The sequence below is a fragment of the Monodelphis domestica genome, chromosome 4 (assembly GCF_027887165.1).
Source record: "Monodelphis domestica isolate mMonDom1 chromosome 4, mMonDom1.pri, whole genome shotgun sequence".
Lineage (NCBI taxonomy): Eukaryota > Metazoa > Chordata > Mammalia > Didelphimorphia > Didelphidae > Monodelphis > Monodelphis domestica.
The window spans coordinates 428,477,441-428,499,766 of record NC_077230.1 but is presented as its reverse complement, the minus strand read 5'-3'; the positions used below and the strand labels follow the sequence as shown (position 1 = coordinate 428,499,766).

General features: G+C 39.6%; 1 protein-coding gene and 1 pseudogene across 2 annotated transcripts in view; one reads left to right on the top strand and one right to left on the bottom strand.

Annotated features, from left to right (window-relative positions):
• Window positions 1–22,326, top strand: part of LOC103092745 (carcinoembryonic antigen-related cell adhesion molecule 5-like) — a 203,878-nt gene that overhangs the window by 146,515 nt on the left and 35,037 nt on the right. For both annotated transcript variants that reach the window (XM_056796419.1, XM_056796420.1), the window contains 2 exons: window positions 12,590–12,865; window positions 13,230–13,481. In XM_056796419.1, the coding sequence (XP_056652397.1) occupies window positions 12,590–12,865; window positions 13,230–13,481 (528 nt within the window). The remainder of the gene's footprint in view (window positions 1–12,589; window positions 12,866–13,229; window positions 13,482–22,326) is intronic.
• On the bottom strand, window positions 640–20,554 carry LOC103092367 (nuclear cap-binding protein subunit 2-like; annotated as a pseudogene).

Genomic DNA, 22,326 nt, shown 5'->3' with positions numbered 1-22,326 from the left:
ATTAGGATGACATTCTCTGTACTGGTGTCCCAGGAATAAGCAACCATTAACATCCTCAATACAAACTTCTTCATGTATCATCTCTAATAGAGCAGCCACTAGAGCTAGGTAGAATGACAAAATACCTCCCAGGAATTTTTGTCAAATCACTAGAGTGGAGGCAGAACTATTTAGGTATTTTTAATAACTTTTGAATTTTTGTGGATTAGAAGTCACCTTGGAAAAGATGAAACATTTTCAAAAAACTTTAGAAATAAAAGTGGCCCTAATTCACAACAACATTTTAACTGTTATTACAAATCACTACAGCCCCATAAGTGTTGAACAGTAACATGGTCATTTTATAATTGAAAATTTTTCTAGATTGGATTAATAAATAATACAGTTCTGCTCGGTTAGTGCTCATCAAGTGTTCAAGTCTGCAACACCTCAGGGCTTCAAAGCCAAGCCCAAAGTCACTTTTCTCAGTTTGTCACCTAATGATTTTCAATGTGGGAAGTCAAGAAGTTGCCTGTTTAATTCTTGGGCAGAAGTAGGTAAATAAATTACAGTTTATATAAAGTTTGTTTTCAGAACCATCAGGATCGGCCAACAAGGTCAAGTTGTTTTGTTTTTTTTCAAGTGATGGACTTAAATCACTCACTGGTTTTGCACTATTTTCCCATAACCTCCTCTCCCAGCATCATAGTCTTGTCTGTACTCATTGCGCACCTGGCCCCCAGATCATCCACTTCCATATTGCCTGCCCTCTCACAATCCCGCATCCCAGTCCATGCGGATGATCCGGTCATCCAGGCGAGTCCCATTAATGTACCGCATGGCGTTCTCGGCGTCAGCACAGCAGTAGTACTCCATGAAGCAGAAGCTGCAGGCAGTTTTCTTTACTTTATCCAGGTCCATGATTATTTTCTTAATGTTCCCACTTTTACTGAAGAGTTTGTAGATCTGTTCCTCCGTGGTGTAAAAGGACAGGTTCCCGACATTCAGAGTGCAGCTTTTCTTTAATAATTTTTCTTGGTCGTCCATTTTACCTCAGAAGTGCTGGTCACGGTACCAGCTGAGCTCCACATAGGAGTCGCTCTGCAGAGCGCTCAGAAGCCCACCAGACATGATGGCGATGACTGGGGCTGAGGTAATGGTGGGATGTGGTGGAGGCAGCAGTAGGATATGGAGATGGGGCTGCGAGTGAAGGCGGTGGCAGTGGTGGCAATGGTGGTGGTGGTGGCGGAGAAATGAGGCAGCCTCTGGCTGGGAGAAACACAGAAGAGCGAGTCCTTTTATTTTTAAAAATGTACATATTCTAAGTGAAAAAAATCAGAGAAGTAGGGAAAAAAAATTGAAAAGAAATGAATGGTGCAAGAGAATCATTAAAAAAGAGTAAACAGTTTAGTAAAACATACACAAAAAACAACTAACGGAACAATTCTCCAGAAACTAGAATTGGTTATTTGGAAAAGGAATCCCAAAAATCCCATGAAGAATACAAGTATCAAAAATCTAGAATTGACTCGATGGAAAAGAAGGTACAAAAGCTCAGCAAAGAAAATAATTTTCTAAAAATTAGAATTGGGCCAAGAGAAATTAATGCCTCCTTGAGCCATTAAGTTACAATCAAACAAAATCAAAAGAATGAAAAATAGAAGAAAATATAAAAAAAATCTCATTGGAAAAACAATTGACCTAGAAAATAGGTACAAGAGAAATTATCTAAGAGTCATTGGACTATCTGAAAGTCACAATAAAAAAAGAGTTTAAGTACCATGTTACAAGAAAATATTAAGGAAAACTGCCTCATAATCTCATATGAGAAGGGAACTAGAACCTGAATCTATTTATTGCTCATCTCCTGAAAAAGATCCCAAAATAAAAACTCACAGATGTATTAGAACCAAATTTAAGAATCTCCAAGCCAAGGAAAAAATACTAGAAGTAGCCTGAAATAAAAATTTAAATATCCTAGATTCACAGTCAGAATTACACAGGACCTAGTAACTCTTACATTAAAGGAATGGAGGACTAGGATTGTGAAATAGTAGATATAATAATACCATATAGATAAACATATATAACTAACTGTTTATTTAAGCTAATGGAAGGAAGAAAATTAGGAAGATCTGAACTTAAAGGTAAAGTCAGAGTACTAAACCCCACTAATCAATGATTTGTCTACCTACAAGTCTACTTTCTAAATAATACTAGTTAATCCTTAATTATTATTTAAGATTAAGGGAGTGCTTGTAGGAACAAAAACAAAGGCCAAAGGATACCTCACAAACTAATGTCCTCTTGGATCTGGCAGAAGTCCCAGTAGAAACCAATAGTGGTACACAGGATCAGGAAGGGGAGAAATGGCTTCTCTCACATAGTCCATCTTTTTGTAGTGTTAGATTTAAAATGGTTGAAGGCCTTAAACTGTAACAGTTAAAAGAGTGATGTTGTAAACTGTAGTGAGTTAAAATGGTGGAAGATATAAGTTGTGATAGATATAAGAGAGGGTGAGTAAATTTGACCACAGAAAATATGTTTCACTACAGTGTCTTGGCTTTTAAATCAAATATAAGGTGGTCGCCAGGGAAATATTCCCAATTATTCAAATACGCAAGTCAACTGGGTTTTATAGAGATTTAATTAATACAAATGTGGAATTAAAGAAAAGAGAGAAAGAGAGAAAAAGGAAATAAGTATGAAGGACCTTAAGCCAACATGGCCTAGACCTGAGTCTTAAGAGAGAGAGATCAGTCAGTCAGTCTTTTAACACTCACCACAAGGTCTGTCTAAGCAAGGATTCTAGTGACACCAGGCCAGCTCCATCTCAGCTGACTTCACCAGAGAGAGTTCCAGCCAGAGTCCTCCTTAAAGAGCCTTCCAGCCATAGACTGTTCAAAAGGGCCTCTCTCCAGAGCCTCCAGAGGGATAGAGTCCCCTTAGAGGAGCTCCAGCGAGACCTCCTTAGAGATTGTTCTCCAAGAGCTTCCCTTCTCCAGAGCCTCTCTCAAGAGATTCTTCCCAAGCGATCCTCATCAGAGATCCTCCAAAAGGATTTTTTTTCCCTCAAGAGATTCTGCTTATTCTTATATAGGGATTTTTCTCCTATGTCACCTCCCCTAAGACCTTACATCTACCAATCACTGTAGATGCCCATCTGAATTCCTGCTAAGTCGACTAATCTCCTCAGTAAGTCTGAACCAATGAAAACACAGCTGAGTCAATTAATCTCATTAAGAGAAAACTTGCCTGACCCTTTTAGGTACCTAGCATCACATTGTATCAATTCTAAAAAACAGGCATGGCTCAAAGAACTCCTTGCCTTATTATAAGCATGGGTCCAAGTACTTTCATTGTTTAGCAAGGAGTTTTCTCCCCTAAAGCAGTCTTAAGTATGGGTGGAGTAGAGGTCCTCCCATTTCTGATCCTGGCGAGTTCTCACATCAAAATGGGGAATGTTTCCCAGTAGGGAATTTGTTCCAATGGAGGATTCCTCAATGTGGAAATTTTTAACATTCACAAGTCTGAGAAATTTCAAGATTTACAGTAGTATTAACTACTCTCTCTACCACTTCCAGAAGATGAAAACTTGCTTGAAGGAAGGTCCCAGTCTCTTGGCAGCTTCAAAGCCTCCCTCTCTCCTCCAGAGAAGCAACTGTAAGACAGGAACTCCTTTCTTCAGAGCTCCGGAATCTTGGCCCTGCTTCTGTCCTTGGGGATCTTCTGCTCCTGGTTTGTAGCAAAGATCTAATCCTTACAACAATTGCAATGCAGAATTACCTACCCAGTAAAACTGAACATAATACTTCAGGGGAAAAATGCATTGAAAGACAGAGTAGAGGACTTATCAAGGATTCCTGATGAAAAGACCAGAGTGTAATAAAAAATTTGAAGTTCAAATACAAGATTTGAGAGAAACATAAAAATGGTAAACATGTAAGAGAAAACTAAAGGGATCCAATAAGATGAAACAGTTTATAGTTCTACATAGGAACATCATACATGTAGCTTTTTTTAATTTGAGAATTTTCTTTAATTACTTGATTTAGAATATTTTTCCATGGTTGCAAGATTCATGTTCTTTCCTTCCTCTCCCCCAAACTCCTCTTGTAGATGGCATGCCATTCTATTGTGCTTTATATGTGTCATTGATCAGGAACTATTTCCATATTATTAATATTTGCACTAGGGTGATCATTTAGGGTCTACATCCCCAGTCATATCCCCATTGACCCATGAGATCAAGCAGTTGTTTTTCTTCTATGTTTCAATTCCCACAATTCTTCCTCTGAATGGGGATAGCATTCTTTCTCATAAGTTCCTCAGAATAGTTCTGGATCATTGCATTGCTACTAGTAAAGAAGTCCATTACATTTGATTGTTCCACAGTGTTTCAGTCTCTGTGTATATTGTTCTCCTGGTTCTGCTCCTTTCACTCTGCATCAATTCCTGGAGGTAATTCCAGGTCACATGGAATTCCTCCATTTGATTATTCCATTGAGCACAATAGTATTCTATCCCCAGCATATACTACAACTTGTTCAGCCATTCCCAAATTGGAGGGCATCGCCTCATTTTCAAACTTTTTTGCCACCACAAACAGTGCAACTATAAATATTCTTCCCCCCCCTTTAAACATTATTTTATTTGGTCATTTTCAAACATTATTCATTGAAAACAAAGATCATTTTCTTTTCCTCCCCCCTCCCAATACCCCTCCCATAGCCCACACACGATTCCACTGGGTATCACATGTGTCCTTGATTCAAACCCATTTCTATGTTGTTGGCATTTGCATTAGGGTGTTCATTTAGAGTCTCTCCTCAATCATATCCCCTCAACCCTCAAGCAGTTGCTTTTCCTCAGTGTTTTTACTCCCACAGTTTGTCCTCTGCTTGTGGATAGTGTTTTTTCTCCTAGATCCCTGCAAAGTGTTCAGGGACATTGCATTGACACTAATGGAGGAGTCCATTACATTCAATTGTACCACAGGGTAGCAGTCTCTGTGTACAATGTTTTCCTGGTTCTGTTCCTTTTGCTCTACATCACTTCCTGGAGGTTGTTCCAGTTTCCATGGAATTCCTCCACTTTATTATTCCTTTGAGCACAATAGTATTCCATCACCAACATATACCACAATTTCTTCAGCCATTCCCCAATTGAAGGGCATTCCCTCATTTTCCAATTTTTTGCCACCACAAAGAGCGCAGCTATGAATATTCTTGTACAAGTATTTTTCCTTTTTATCTCTTTTTGGTACAAACCCAGCAGTGTTATGGCTGGATCAAAGGGCAGACAGTCTTTTATCACCCTTTGGGCATAGTTCCAAATTGCCCTCCAGAATGGTTGGATCAATTCACAACTCCACCAGCAATGAATTAGTGTCCCCACTTTGCCACATCCCCTCCAGCATGCATTACTTTCCTTTACTGTCATGTTAGCTAATCTGCTAGGTGTGAGGTGATATCTCAGAGTTGTTTTGATTTACATCTCTCTGATTATCAGAGATTTAGAGCACTTTATAAAATGCTTATTAATACTTTTGATTGCTTTATCTGAAAACTGCCTATTCATGTCCCTTGCCCATTTATCAATTGGAGAATGGCTTGATTTTTCATACAATTGATTTAGCTCTTTGTAAATTTGAGTATTGTTTCCCAATTTGTTGCTTCCCTTCTGATTTTAGTTACATTGATTTTGTTTGTACTTGCTGTGTATTACCCAGCATTTTGATTTCTACTCCTGTTCCTGCCTTTTCTTCCTTCACTATTTCCTTCTACACCAGTTTGTTTCCAATCAGTTCCCCTAGTTCCCACCCCTATTTTACTTCCCTTTCTACCCCCCTCCCTTATTATTCCCCCACATTATTTTCCCTGTAGTCTTTATAAAATCACCCCCCTGCCCCCTCCCTCCCTTATACTGCTTCCCTCCCCACCAGTCCATTTGTTACCCTTCTACTCCCCTATAGGGCGCAAATATATTCTCTGCCCCAATGGATTGGATTGTTCTTCCATCTTTGGGTCAATTTCAAAGCACGTAAGAGTTGGATATTTCAGATCTCTGAACTCTTTACCCTTCCAGTGTATTGATGTTCTTCCCCCTCCCACCATGACCTTCTTTGTGACATATAAATTTACCCCCATTTGTTTCTTTTCCCATTTCTTTTAATATTAACCTATCTTAAGTTCTAGTTATACATATATGTATATATATACACATATACATGTGTATACATTTATGCATTCATATATCTATATACCTATTTATATCTTGTCCTTTCACCCATTACAGTTAGTCACTGTTCCTTCTAAGTGTACTTCTTTTTGCTACCCAGGTAATAACAATAGTTTTTTAAGAGTTGCCAATGACCTCTTTTCTTATAGGGATACATATCATTTTAACTTATTCAGTCTCTTAAAATTTTTTGTTTTGTTTTGTTTTCCTTTTTTCCCTCTTTTTAAATTACCTTTTGATGATTCTCTTGAGTTCTGTGCTTGGACATCAAATTTTCTGTTCAGATCTGGTCTTTTCTTTACAAATTCTTGGAATTCTTCTATTTTGTTGAATGACCATACTTTACTTTGTAAGAATATAGTGAGTTTTGCTGGGTAGTTGATTCCTGGTTGTATACCTAGTTCCCTTGCTTTCTGGAATATCATATTCCATGCCTTTTGTTTTTTCAGTGTGGATGCCGCCAGATCCTGCATTATCCTCACTGTGGTTCCGTGGTATTTGAATGATTTCTTCTTGGCAGCTTGTAATTTCTTTTCTTTGGTCTGATAGTTCTTGAATTTTGCTATAACATTCCTGCATGTTGTCAATTGGGGATTAAGTACAGGAGGTGTTCTGTGGATTCTTTCAATCTCCACTTTTCCCTCTTGTTCTAGGATATCAGGGCAGTTTTCTTTAATAATTTCCTGTAGTATGATGTCCAGGTTTTTTCTCTTGTCATGGTCTTCTAGTAGACCAATGATTCTTAAGTTGTCTCTCATTAAATCCTTTGTTCTGTGAATGAGATGCTTCATATTTTCCCCAATTTTTTGATTCTTTTGGTTTTGTTTTATAGTGTCCTGCTGCCTTGTGAGGTCACTTAATTAGAGTTGTTGTATTCTGGTTATTAAAGACTATATTTCATCCCTGGATTTTTGATCATCCTTCTTTTTCTGGTCTGATTTTCTATGGAGGTCATCTTTCATCCTCTTTACCTCATCTTTCATCTCCTATGTCTCATTTTCCAGCTGGTTGGTTTTGGCTTTCAAGACACTATTTTCTCATTTTAGTTCAAGTGCCTCTGTTTCCAAATGACTTATCTTAGTTTTTAATTTCTTTTCCCAATTGTTTTCAGCCTCTCTTAATTGTGTTTTGAATTGCATTTTGAGTTCTTCCAAAGCCTTTATCCAATTCGCTGGGATTTCTGATTTATCATATGCTGATCCCTCCCCCTCTGTTCCATTTGCTGTTTAGAAGCTATCTATTGTAATTTGTTTCTTCTTTTTCTGTTGTTTGCTCATATACACCCCTTCTTTGTTCCCTGTATTTGTCTGTGTTCTTGCTCCTCTCATTTTTTTTTGGTTTTGGGGGCTTCTGACGGTCTCCCCTCTTGGAGCTTTGACAGAAGATCTCTTGGTGCAGTCTGTGGAGGAGGGTTGTTGGGTTTTGAGCTTCGCTGTCCTCTAGAGGCTTTTGATTGGATTAATGTCCAAAAGTCAATGAGGTGTGTGTGTGTGTGTGTGTGTGTGTGTGTGTGTGTGTGTGTGTGTGTGTAGCCTGGGCTTCCCTGAGTTCTGAAGACTTTTGATGGGATTAAGTTCAGCTGGGTTGGGCTGGGTGCTCTGAGTCCAAATTCTCCTGGAAATCTGGAGCAAATATGGAGGATCTCCACTGCTTTGGTCAGGATGCCAGGTTTATGCTCCCTCTCCAGCTCCTTCCCCGCCATCTGTGTTCAATGCCCTGAGCTTGGCACAGCCCTACCCACAAGGTACACCCTCCACACCAGCACCTTTGCCCACCCAGAGGTTCCTGCTGCTGCTGGAGGCTCAGCTCTCTAGGTGGATAGGTGGAGGTGTCCTGGGACCTTCCTTCTGCCTTCCCCTTAAACCTGAGTGTTCTTGGATTCCAGTTTTGGGGGGGCAGCGTACCTTTTGAATTGAGTCCAGAAGGAAGGTTCCTTGTCTCTGTCTTTTTCTTAGATTTGATTTTCAGTCCCCTCTGAGCATTCAGTTTGTGATCGATAAGGAAGGGTATTCAGAGGTCTGAACTTCTGCTCCTTCTAGGCTGCCATCTTGACTCCAATCCCTTTGCTTTATAAATTCTTGCTGTTTTGCAAGATCATTGGCTTACAACTGCCTAATTCTGGTCTTTAAGGACTGGTTTTCTGATATAATCTTTTTATTTTCCTTTTTGGTTTGGTCTATCTTGCTTTTTGTGGCTTTCAGTTATTTCTCTAAATGGGAGTTATTGTCATTTAAACTGTTATTTTCTTTTTGAACTATTTCTTACTTTTCTTGCCGGAAGGTTTCCATATTTTTGATAAGTTCTAATTTAAATTCTTCCAGAGCTCATTGCCAATTTCTATTTTTTGGAAGGTTTTGGTACATTTATTTGTATTTCCTCTTCTGTTATTTCCTCTGTACTCTGGGTTTTTCCTCCATAAAAAAATATCTAGGGTCAATGCCTTCTTGTTTTTCTTAGTGTTGGGAAATTGTTCTTGTGCACTGTTTGCCATCATCATGGTGGTTTTCCCTTCCATTTCTAGTCAGAAATCTAAGTGAGGAGGGAAGGCTTTCTATGTATGGTACTAAGGAGCTACGTTTTTGCCTGTGGCCACCTCTTGAGTCTCTTCAGCTTCTACTGAATGCTGACATTCTCTGTGCTATCTACACTAGGATGCCCAAAGTCTGCTCTCTGAAACCTGCTGGGGTTTCAGGTCTAGCTGCTCTCAAGGGTTGGTCTTTGGTGGTCTTAGTCAGCTACCAAAGACCTAGAGGTTCCCCTCACTCACTCACTGATTCTATCAGATACTGGTTCTGACTATGGCTCTGTAGATGGAAGAGGGAAGATCAGCTCAGATTCTGGTGGAAGGTTTTTCACCCAATAATAGTGTGGAGATGCCCAAATACCACATACCTTCAATGATGTGTCCTACTGTAGAGTCCCTTCATTCATAAGAATTTGTGTTTTGGGGGCCTATTGTTATAGTCTATATTGGTAGGTGGTAAGGAGAGGAAGAGTCCTAGGTCTAGACTGCCTCCATGTTTACCCAGAAGTCTCATTACATATATTTTTAAGATTTCTTATATAGCATTGATATTCATTGTTCCTTCAGTGTTGTAATTCAATTGTAAATTGATCTGATCCTGGGGACTTTTTCATAGGGAACTCATTTGTAGTTTCTTCAATGTCTTTTTTATAAGATCAAGTTATTTAAGTATTCTATTTGTAATACTGGGAATCTGAGTAATTCATCTTTTTGTAAGAATTCATCTATTTCACCTACATTTTGGTTTTGCTGTCACATCATTGGTCAAAATAAGTCCACAGAATTTCTTTAATTTCAACTTCATTGCTAACTCATTCATCCTTTTCCTTTTTGTTATTAGTAATGCTGTGTTTTTCTTTAATCAAATTAACCAATTGTTTATCTACTTCATTGTTATTTTTATTTAAAAAAAACAAATCTTATTTTATTTAATTCTTTTTTTTTACTTTTGATTTTATTTAACTCTCTTCTGATTTTCAGTATTTCCATGTTTGTGTTTAATTGTTAAATTAAATTAAAAAAGTTAAATCTCCTCATCTTCCCAGGAAACTGGAGTCAGTTGTATCCACAGACAGACCTAGAGAGGTTAAGATGCCCTAGATCACACTAGATGTCAACTGATACTCTCTGAAACTTCTTGGAGTAATGAGCGAAAGTCCTTCTGGTCGTGGTAGTACCACCCTGAGGACAGAAGGAAACCTATAGCAAGAGAGCAACATCTGAGACCAAGGATGATTGCATGAGCATGATTCGCATCTGATCATAGTGGGGCAAATGATGGAGTGCATCCTCAACCATGAAGGGATTAGGTTGGATGTGAGCCTGTTTAAGGGTTTCAGCACTATTATAGAGTCAGTGTAGGAATCCTGTTCAGTTCTCCAAGGTATACCAAATCATTATTGGAACAGAAATGAGCAGGTAGTCAAGTCCTTTAAAACTGTATCCTGTTTGACCCGTGGAGTCAAGGAAAATCCCTGGGGCTGTTTCCTTGAGATACAACTTGCTGACTGTTCTCCTCCATCTCTCTTTCAATTCATCTCCATCCTGCCCTCTCCCTGTTCCCTTTGCTGCCTCCCCATTCTTTTCCTCTCTGTCTTCCTAGATCTTATCTCTTTTATTTTGGGACTTCAAAAGTCTAGGTCTAGCACCTCTACTTCTAAAAGCAGATAAATAAAACTGTTTCCTAGAGAAAAAAATGTTTAAAAGAAAAGGAGGAGCAATGAATAACCCTGAAAAGAAGAGCAATGAGATATACAGGGCAGTAAATACTGTGAAAGGCAATATTAGGGAAGGGAGAGAGACCAGGACCCTAGAGAAGGTCAAGGAATTGAGGAATCATCTTGATTTCTCTCCCACATTTTAGAAGACAGACTAGGAGAAAGGAGAGTTGGAGGCAACACAATCCTACTCTTCCATTTTCTGGTAAAAAATAATAGTAGAGTTCCCAATCACAGTCACTGCTCTCAGGATTCCAATCATAATCCCAGCTTCTTCTGAAAAAAAGTCATGACCCCCTCTTAAGAGTTTATCTTTGGGGGCATCTGGGTAGCTCAGTGGATTGAGAGCCAAGTCTAGAGACAGGAATTCCTGGGTTCAAATATGGTCTCAGACAATTCCTCTGTGTGTAACCCTGAGCTAGTTACCTAACCCCCATTGCCTAGCCCTTCTCCCTTGTAATCAATACATAGTATTGATTCTAATACAGAAGGTAAGGGTTTTTTAAAAAAGTAATTGTTCTGTGATAGAGACAAGAGAAAACAAAGGGAGTCTGAATGTTGCTTTTAGGAGAAAAGAGATTGACACATTCAGAAATAGTTGCTACCTGATTATTATAACCCACTGAGCATCCCATGGCAGGGGCATAGAGACCATTATAACTCTACCAGGCCTGAGAGACACATCTCCTCTCCACCTCAATTCTTTTCTGCTTTGGGCTAACCATATCTAGTACCCTCAATTGTTCCTTCAATTAAATATGTGTGTTCTCATGTCTCTTCTCTGCTCATGACTCCCTATTGACTACAGACTATCCTTTAGTGGTCTTAGTCTAGCATTAAACTTTAACCCTTCCCAAAATGGCAGCAAGCCTTTCAGATACTTCTGGCCATGCATTGTCTGCTCAGACAGTCTGGGTCTACCTTTGGTACTCAGACTCACACTCTGAATTTTCCCTCCTCTGACCCTTTGTTCAGGCTATGTTCAGGTTTTACAAAGAGATTTTATAGATGGTCTTATTTGATCCAACAACATTATTAGGGAGATATTATTATATCCATTTAACTGATGAAAAGACTGAGACATAGATAGGGACTTGCTAGTAAGTCAGAGAGCCAGTAACATTCTGAGACAGGATAAGAACTCAGATCTTTCTCACTCTTATTCCAACACTAGTCACTATGCCATGCTCACTGTTCCTTCATATTCTCCCCCCACTTCAAAAGGTGGCTAGCTGACCTCAGATTTGTCACCTTCCTGGTCAGTCTTACTTGGATTTACTAGACATAAATGGGAGGCTCACTCTTCTTTACCTTAAACTTCCCAACAGAGACCTAAGGACAGAGTGCAAGCTCTTCCAAAATAACACAAAGAAAGGTCAAGGAAGCTGAAATATTTCTTTGGAAATTAATCCTAAGACAGATGGCTAAGGATGACTCAGGAAGGAAGCCTGGCTATCCTACTGGATACTGCCTACTGTCGTCGGCATGAGAGGCATTACTGTGGGTTTAAAATCTCTAGACTTGAACCAGGTCTCTCCTGACTCTCAGTCTGAGGCTCTTCCTTTTGTACCCTGTTACTAACTGATTTATTCCCACTTTCTGCCTTTCCTTTTATTTCCTCTTCAGAGTAAAAGTAATGTTTCACTTTCTGAGCACAATATCCCCATAGCCTGTCTCTAGGCCATCCTCTCCAGCCACCACCAATATCCTCAACAAGGCATAGAGGTAAGTAACCCTGGCTTCTTGAAGTCCAGGTCAAGGAAACATAAATTCTTGTTGGTTCTTCCAAGCTAGAATGGCCTCAAATCCAAGTACAAGATGCTAGATGAAGGAGTCTATCATCTCTGGACCAACTTGCCTCAGCCCAGCAAGACTGAACACCCGGGGCTTGGGCTCCTTATGAATGTCTTTGTCAGCCACAGGAACTGAAGATAAACTTTTCCTAAGGCCTGGAGGACTTGTGATCTGCACCAGAGAAAGGGGTGTCCTTGCCATTGAAATCACAGGTTCTTGGTCTCTGGCCTGAAGCCTTGGCAAGGTCTTAGACAGGCCACTTCCATACCACTTATTTTATTATAAGGTAAGAAAGAGAACTAACACAGTCATTTTCTGTCTATTCTCTGCACAGCGCCTCTGTCCACACCTATCATTGTCACCTCCAACAATACTGCAGTGGAGACCAAGGACTTCTCATTCACATGCCAGGCTACAGGTCAAATTCACACTTACAGGTGGTTCATAAACGGACTTGCCCCAGCTGGTAGCAGGATACAACTGTCCCCGGATAAGAGCACACTCACTATCCGCAGGCTCACAAGAAGGGAAAACAAAGGACCCTATGTGTGTGAAGTCAAGAACCCATTTTATAGCAATAGGAGTGATCCATTCACACTGGACGTTACCTGTGAGTAAATTTGTTCTTCCTATATAGTGCATGTGTATAGCCTGGTGGTGTGTTCCCAGAGGTCAGGATAATTCAGTCACTTCTCTGAGCTAAAGATTAAGGCTCTGAGTTTCCCAACTCCCTTAACGTTTAGTGAGTCAGCATTGGTCTTGTCATGCTTACTGGTGGAGAGTGGCTGACCTGGAGAAAGTCCTAAGGTCTTCCATGTTCAGACCCAAACTCAAAAAGTAGAGGAGGAGCTGTGCATTTCCCAGCTCAAGGGAGGATCAGGGAGACACAATGGTACCTGTTGATGGGTTCCCAAATAGGAGATGCCCCTTCTTTCTTCCACAATCTCAGTATGGAATCCTTCTCTTTCCTCCAGATGGCCCAGATACCGCCACGATTGTCCATACAGTTGACGAGTACCCTATTGGGGCAAATATTACCTTGAGCTGTTCTGCTACATCAAACCCACCAGTCCAATTCACTTGGTTACAGAATGGACAACCTGTCAGCAACTCAGCCACATTTTCTTTTATTGCATCCCTGAGTCTTGCTGGAACTTATACCTGTAGTGCGGCCAACTCATTCACTGGCTTGACGCGCACCGCAACCAAGAATGTTATAATCTATGGTGAGTAGCTGGATTGGGCTCCCAACTTTGTGTTGGGCTTTCTCCTTCCCTGTCATGAGTGAAACAGAGAAGATTAGTGACATTATGCCCTCCTGGTCCCATGGCATAATGTGTTGTAGTAGAAGGAGCCCTGAGCTCAAAATCTTAAAACTTGGGTAGAATCCTTGCTTTCCTGTCTACTATCTGTGTAGTTAGTGTGTCTACTCCTTTCTCAGCCTCAGTTTCTTCATCTGGAAAAATGGATGATTTTTGCTCTGTATATAATATGATGCTATGAGGAGAAGGTCCTTTTCACATGGTAGGTACAAAAAGCACGTGAGTTGTCTTCATCCTGGTGACATACAATTTTCTTTGTCTCCCAAAATTCTAGCACTGCAGCTTCAATGACTGACCCATACTTTTTCCTCCAGTCCATTTCCCTTTGTGTTGTGGACCCAAAGAGTATTTCTAGTCCTGGTTGGAGTATAAGCTATGGTTATGCAATGGGGCTGGACTTGATCTCCTTTAGCAGATAAATTCTGGAGTTGGAAAGGAAAATTTAAACTTTGTCTCCTTTTATACACAGCGATTCACCATTGCACCTATATTTTTCCTCTTTTTGGCATAAAATGCCGCATGGAAGCATGTCTTATTTAACCTGGTTCTGATCTATTGGCTTTAGCATCCAGTTGTTGGGTCTACAGTATAATCCCTGCTTCCTAATTAATTGACTAGTCTGTCTCTCCTAGGTAGAGATGACAGACTTTCCACTTCCCTAATCACACTCGTGTGTAGCAGGACCATAGAGAGATCATCTCTGTCCTTATTTTATTTTTATTTAATGGAGCTTTATTGTTACAAACCTCAGGGACATCCCAACTTCCTGTCCCTGATTCTGGGGATGTTTTGAATGGAGAGCAGGGGGGAAGAGTTAGAATTGTGAAATGCATAAGTGACCTTGGGAAAGTCAGACACTTTAGAGGAGGGATGATTTTTTGTTGGCCTAAATCTGTACATAAAGATCCCTAAATTCCACATTTTAATTTAGCATTTAAATTATTTGTGTTATTATATTTTCTTATGTTAACTATTTCCCAATTACCTTTTCACCTGGTTTAGGCATCACCTGGGAATGTTGCAGGCTATGTATTTGTCAAACTGTGTTCTAAAGTAACTTTTTCTTAGTTTAATTTTTTCCAATTAACCAAAATCTATTTTCTGTCCCCCTTGTCCCCCATCTGACTAATGAAAAATAAAATTTTGGGGAGAAGTATGGACTGTGCCTGCCTGTAGCCACAAAATAATATGTTCTTGGGTGGACACCTGAGAAGGAGAAAATGGGTGAAAGGGATATAGAGAAAAAGGGAATATAATAAAGGAAGAAAAACTCAGAGACAAGGCTTAAAGAGCATGGTATCCAGCCTCCTCTGGTGTGATCCCCTGATGGTGGTAGAGAGAGAGAGTGAGCTACATATGTCCGCAATCTTTTATTGGAGGATCAAGGAATGAGGAATGGGAGATAGCTAATGATCATGTGACATGGCATAAGACTTCACATTGACTCAATTGACAACCACAAGATCGAAGAGGAGGAGTTTAATTAAGCATGTGGCCTGGTATGCAATCTTGTCTGACAAGTTGGGAACTAGGACCTTGTGGCAGCCTACCCAGGAATTCTTCTGACCTTTGGACTATAGATTTGGAGAGTGGTCACAATTAATAAAGGACCAATTAAATATAATTATCAAGAACTAACATGCCAATGAATCTGGTACATGAGCACATAGGTTATGATATTAATACATTAATAATACTTTCAAGATTAGAATATACCTGAAATGTGACATGGACAAATAAAGAAATCTAATTGCCATGCTCAAAAATTATCTGTTGCAACATACACCCTGAGTCCTTCCCATTTCTGAAGTGAGACAGCTGATTTCATAGGAAATGTGTAGTTTTTAGTGTAGGAAGTAATTTATTTCATCATGGGTCTTCTGCAATCCTGGTTGTCCACTGCATTGATCCGAGGTCCCAAGTCTTTCAGAGTTGTTTGCCTTCAGAATATTGTCATTATTGTATAAATTATGCTCTTGGTTCTACTCAGTTAAAAAAATGGAGGATAGGGATATTAGAATCAGATAGGATGCAGAAGTAGCTCAGGAAGCTGGCAAAGTAGATGGAATGTAATAAGACAAATGTTATTGTGGAATGATATCAGATCCTATCCTTAAGTACAAAAAAGTTCAAAGCCCCAAAAAAGCAATGGCTTTGATGGGGCAGTGACTGGTACCCATGCCATAGAAAAACAGTTGAAGTAATGAGGGATCATTGATTTAAAAAAGGATAAAATGGAGATTGACTTTTAATGCCATGTTAGATTACATAAAGAGATCTTGGGGATGTCTGAGAGAACCACAAACTTAATATCAGTTGGTAAGGTAACAGGGGAGTCGTAGTTCAGTCCTTTCCCCTCCCCCAGGGCAATTGAAAAAAACATAATGCAAACTATTTTTTTTTTATCCCTTACCTATCAGCCTTAGAATTAATACTATGCAATGAGATTTAAGTGAGTTGCCAGGATAATATAGCTAGGAAGTGTCTGAGGCCAGATTTGAACCCAGAATCTCCTATATCTAGGCCTGGTTCTCAGTCCACTGAACTTCAGAGCTACCCCATCCACTAATGCAGTCTTAAGAGAAGCATGTCCACTTCTTAGATTAAAGAGATAGCCATCCTTCTGTACTATCAGATGACACTTGAATTATTGTATTTGGTTCTACATGACATAATTTACAAGGGGCATTAGTGAACTGGAGAGTGTTCAGATTGGTGAGTCTGGAGTCACTGAAGATCAATTGAGGGAGTTCTGCATATTAATCAAAGGAATGCAAAGTTTTGGGGAGAGTCCTGATAGCAATTTTCTGGACTCTTATGTGGAAGAGGAATTAGAACTCTTCTGTTTGGCCTCAGAGGGCTGAACTAGAATCATAGAGGCAAAAGGTGATGGGAAACAAAACCCTTGTGTGTGAGGAGAAATTCTTAAAAAGTCATTATTAAGTCATATAGGAGAAGGGGTATGTGGTTGAATGGAGAGGGAGGGGCTGGTCAGGGGGTGGGGAGGTAGGGTTAAAAGATTGGGGGTGTGGTGGGGTGGGGAGGGGAGGAGAGGATGAGATATAGTCAGAGGACAGGTGAGGTCAAGAAAAGGAGTCACAGTAAGGAGGGCAGGGAAAAGGATGGCCAAGAGACCAAGGATAGAGATGGTTAAGGTAGGGATAGAGAAGACAGTTGTGGATTGGGTAGTGAGAAGAAGAAGTAAATTCTTGAGTATATGGGCAGTGGGATTGAGAGTTATATGGTAAGTGAGGGTAGTGAGGAAAATTGGGAGGAAAGGAGATGGGAGGAGTGGGGAATGAGCAAAGTCTGACTGGGAGAGGAGCTGTAGGGTTCAAGTCCTGTTTTGGGTTAAAATGAGGAGAGACTTCCTCACAGTCTAGGTGGGATGATAGGGTGTTTTTCTTGCTAGATCTAATCAAGGGTTCAGGAGGAGGAATTGAAGGAGTTAAGCCAGAATGCTCTAGTTCCAAATAAAGAATAGTTTCCTCACTGGAGGGGATGGTTAATTTATCAAGATGATATGCCCACAAGAGCCAGTATTTATAATCTTTGTAATCTTTGTTTTTAATGACTAACTTCAAATCTTTTAAGATCTTGAAGTCAAAAGATCTGTATTTTGGCCAGGTAAAGGAATTTGTCCATCTTAGGCTTTGCAAAGTTTTTTAGCTTTCTTTTTTTGGTCATCTAATTCTCCTTAGGAAGATTAAGAACACCCCAGGAATTAAAAAGTTTATGCAGGGGTGAATCTGGAAGAATATTTTTCTTGATTTCCATTGTCTTGTTGTAATATTTCCCATATGGTCTAGTCTGTCTGTTTTAATCTGCCTATTTAAGCTAGTCTGAGAATTTCTAATTGATCATTATACAATGAAAGGTCCCTCTATTAATCCTTATACTCAAAAATCTAAATAACCCCCCCAAAAACTAACTCCTTACAGAGTTTTCTTCTTGCCTTCAAACAGGCCTGACTTAATCTACTCTCACTGACTAAAGATTTAACCTCTAACTTTCTAGCCTATTCTCATTCATAAATTTTCTTAGAGCAATTTATGAAACTCAAAAGGTCAGTTTCTCTGTGTAGAGATGCTGAATGGAGCCCCTCAGCCTCCCTCAGTCAGAGAAGAAAAGGCTTCTGATAGTTGCTCCAAACTGCTCTTTAACTGCTCTTTAGCCTCCCCTGTGGTTCTCAAGGGAAAAGCTCTCTGTAAATCAGAATCATTCTAAATTGTCTGTATTTCTCCACTCTAAAATAAACAGTATCTAAAGTCTCTAAAAGCTTCTTTGGCTGTCTGTCAGTCAAAGATCCAGCCAACTGCTCCCAAGCAAGTCAGAGAGAGGCAGGACCCCTGAGGAAGTCAGAGACTGGACCCAGAACTTACCAACTGTCTCTCTTTATCTAGACCTCTGAACGTAATGGGGTTGAGATCTACTTCCTTGGGTCTCTCAAAGGAGACAACAGAAAAGGGAAAAACCCTTTCTCTGACCTAGACCCCTGCTCCTAAGGAGACTAAATAGCTAAGTAAAACTCATGATAATCAACATTACTATTTTTAATAGAATTCATTTTAGATTTGTTGGACTCTTGTGCACTTACTTGAGATCTTGCTCTGCAATCTGCATCCTCTTTTTTCCTGTCCAAGCAGGGTGGGATGGGGATGGGGGGAGGAAACAAAGACTTGCCTGGGAGAGACATGAGGCCTCATATTCTGCCCCTTCAGTTTTATGGCTGTGGATGTGGACAGAATAACTCCATGGGGACTCTCCCATAGAGGTGCTAGTGGGTTCAGGCTTAGTTTTCCAGGTTTTCAGATACATGAGGTCCCCTGGCTGTGCTGGGTGTTGGGTTTCCTGCCTACCCCCAGTAAAGACTTAGAGAAAGTCTTGATGAATAGGCCTAAAGTATTAAGAGAACTGTGTAAGAGTCTATGTTTCAGGGTCCAAGAGGAAGTCAGTGGTGAGGAAAGGTCTGCCATGAAGGACTTCAAGGGGACTCAGCCCCAAATGATCTCGAGGGCCTATTCTAATTGAAGTGGGCCCAATGCAGAGTGCATGGACCCATTAAATCTTTGCTTCCTCAAAGAGTTTGGTAGCAGTTTCTTTCAGGGTCTGGTTCTACTTTTATCTTTCCTGAGTACTGAGGATGCCAGGAGCAATGAAGATAGTAGGTTATGCCCAAAGTATTAGCAATCATAGGAATAATCTGTGAGGTGAAGGTGGGATCATTATCACTTTAATAGTATGATCTAGGTCAACCCTAGGAATTACCTCACTAAGAAGGGCTTGTTACATATTCCCGTTTTGTGTTCTGCTAGAGAATGCCTCTACCCATCCAGTAAAGGCACCTACAAAAACTGAGGACCCTATACCTTATAATTTAAATTTACTTTATATTAAATTTATTGTAAACATAAATTCTGATACTCTTGAAATTATTTTAATTGTAGCATAATTTCATATAAAATAACATATTAACATAATAACATAATATCAAAACAAGTGGATAGTTGTACAGTAAAAAAAAGAATATCTAAGTCATTTACAGTTGATGTTCATACAATGTTGCTCTTACTGTATGCAATGTTCTCCTGGTTCCACTCACCTCACTTTCCATCAGTTCTTGAGAGTCTTTCCAGGGATTTCTAAAAGCATCATGTTCATCATTTCTTTTAATACATTAGCACTGGCCAGGCAGTTGTAAAGCAATGGTCAATGGACTCCCCATTTAGTCCAAAGACTCAAACTCATACTAAAAAAAAGCATAAAAAAACCTAACGTATAACCCCAAAAATATATAATCAGGATACAAAATTGGGTAATGTAATTTATAATTGGAGGAAATTTTAGGGATTTTCAAAGTTTGGAGATGGAGAAGGAAGTCCTCAGGGTCCTCTATTTAAAAAAAATGAAAAGAATGGAGTGGGGAAAGAGGGGATTTAGTTAGGTTTCTCAGTAAATTGAGAGTCAGGTCTGGAGATAGAAGGCCCTAGATTCAAATCCGGACCTAGACACTTTCCCGCTATGCAACCCTGGGCAAGTTACTTAACCCCCATTTCCTAGCCTTACTACTTACTCTTCTGCCTTGGAACCAATCCTTAGACAGAATGTTAAGAGTTTAAAAACAAAAACTAAAAAGAATTCTGATGAATTATATCTACCAATATATGTGAAACAATAGATGATTGATGTAATCTAGTTTCCCATGACTGGCTAACAGAAAAAAAAAAATGGAAGAGAGTACATGTGACAGTACAAAGTAGAATCTGTTTACAACAAAGAATCTGATTGGTCTTTCTGATTCTCACAACAAACTAAATGCATTTTGTGCCTCATCTTGATTTTATCTCAACTGTTTGAAAGGTTATATCAGAAATACAGGTACTAGACCCTGAGGTCCCTTGAAAATTACCTTTTCTTGTCTACTTGGTTATCACCATTTAATGGATTAGTTTCCAAGTTTGGCAAATGGGATTTTCAGCTTCATGTATGTTTTTTTGTCCTATGCATTAATTCTTCCTCTTAACTGGGTGAGAGGTTCAGCTAATGGCTTTTTCTTGTCATGTAATATTTATTCGGATTTTGATGGTATGATAGACCTTGGCTTCACATATAGAAGAGTGATAAATGGGACAATTGGTTGGCTTCTCCCCCTTAATCAAAAAGTGAGTTAAGACAAAGTAAAAAGGGAAAATAGCTAAGTGCAGGAGGCACCTGAAAGTGGGGTGGGGTGGGAGACAAGAAGAAGGATGTCTGGCCAAACTGTTATAGGTAAATTTTGGAAGGGTAGAAGGAAGGTTATATACACAGGGAGAAAGCACAATTATATAAAATGAACTTATTAACAAAGAACGGATGAAGGTAAAAGGGAAAAGGGAAAGGGTTGCATCTGATTCTTATTCCAGTTATTAAAAGCACTATCTAACTACACTAAACTAAAGCCCTAGGTTTTCTAAGGGTAGTCCAATAGAGAACTCAGAATCTCACCACAGAGTCCTTGGCAGGTTGGGTAGCAGGAATATAGCTTTTGGGTCCTCAGACATTCCAGGGAATAGAGAGAAAGGCTCCTCTAAAATGCTCTGTCCACCAGAAATGTATGGGAAATCTTCCTTTCAACCTTGTTTGATGGTATTCAAGGCAGGTACCTTGCAAGATGTCCAGGAGAGTCCAGGAGAGTTCAGATATATACCCTTCAAGCTTGACCTTCAGCTACAGACAGTTTACTCTTCAACAGCTTGGAACTCTGACCCAGCCAGCTCATGGAGAATTCTGAGTCTTGGGATCTGTCAATCATTTCTTTGCATCTTTTGTGCACTTTGTAACTTCCCTCGCTACAAAACTAAAAACAGGTGGAACAGAATCCAGCTCAATCCAGCATAGACAGCATCCACAAAAAAACAAACAAACAAAGTATAAGCCTCCCCAAAGCAAGTCAGCCAGGCTACCACCATGCATATATGGTAACGTAGCAAATAAAAAGGGAGCTCTGCTCAGAGTTATGTGTTTATTAATAAAGTTAGACAGAGAGATAGATAGATAGATAGATAGAGAGAGAGAGAGAGAGAGAGAGAGAGAGACAAAGAGAAAAAGGGAGGGAAAGAAAAATGAGAGAGGGGGAAAAGAAGGATAGATGGAGATAGAGAGACAGAGAGAGAGAGAAAGACAAAGAGAAAAAGGGAGGGAAAGATGAGAGAGAGGGAGAAAGAAGGATAGATGGAGAGAGAGAGACAGAGAGAGAGAGAGAGAGAGAGAGAGAGAGAGAGAGAGAGAGAGAGAGAGAGAGAGAGAGAGAGAGAGAGTTCCTTTAAGGCAAGATCAGGTTGAATAGACCTGTTTCTTCATTGGCTGGTTTAGGCGTTATCCTATCACACAGTAGTGGCTCCCCATAGAGCTGAAGTATTAGGAACCCTAAGAGATCCCCACCTGGGTTTAAAAGTTTCTCCCAGCTCATTTACTTTGATAAGTTATGCCATTGTGGCAATATTCTTCTGTCTCTTCCCCCTTTACTAGGAAGGCTCAAGGTTGACTCTATGCCACATTGTGACCCACCTTAATTGCTGATCCTCATGCTGATGCCAGAAGCATCAGGTGTTAGACCCAAAGCATCTAGGATACCCCAGGCACTTAGCAGGACCCAATATAAAAAGCTTGGTGAAGAGATCCCTCCACTCTAGGAATATTAACATATAGACAAAGGTCAAAAAATAATCTGGAAAAAATTAACAAAAGACAAAAAACAGAACCAAAGAAAGTTACTTTTGTGAAAGGAAAGATCAAAACAAAATCAGAAGATAATAATTCTAAAATGGATATATGTGAAAAGCATAAAAAATGTAGGATGTTGTGAGACCCAAAAAGAACTCTTAGAGGCTCTCACAAAGGTTTTTTTTTTTTTAAATCAAATAAGGGACAGCTAGGTGGCACAGTGTTTACATAGCCAGACATGTAGTCAGCATGACCTCAGTTCAAATCTGGCCTCAGATATTTCCTAGCTATGTGATTCTGTGCAAGTTATTTAACCTTGTTTACCCTGTCCTTGCCCTTTCTACTTAAGAGTTTTTATTGTAAGAAAAAGTAAAATTGTTTTTTCTCTAAATCAGAGAAGTAAGAAAAAATTTGGATAAGAAATGAGTGATGCACAAGAATCATAAAAAAGATTCAATAGTTGGGTAAAAATATACAACAAATAACTAAGGAAACAATTCTCTAAAATCTAAGATGGGTCATATGGAAAGTGAAGCCCACAAATCCA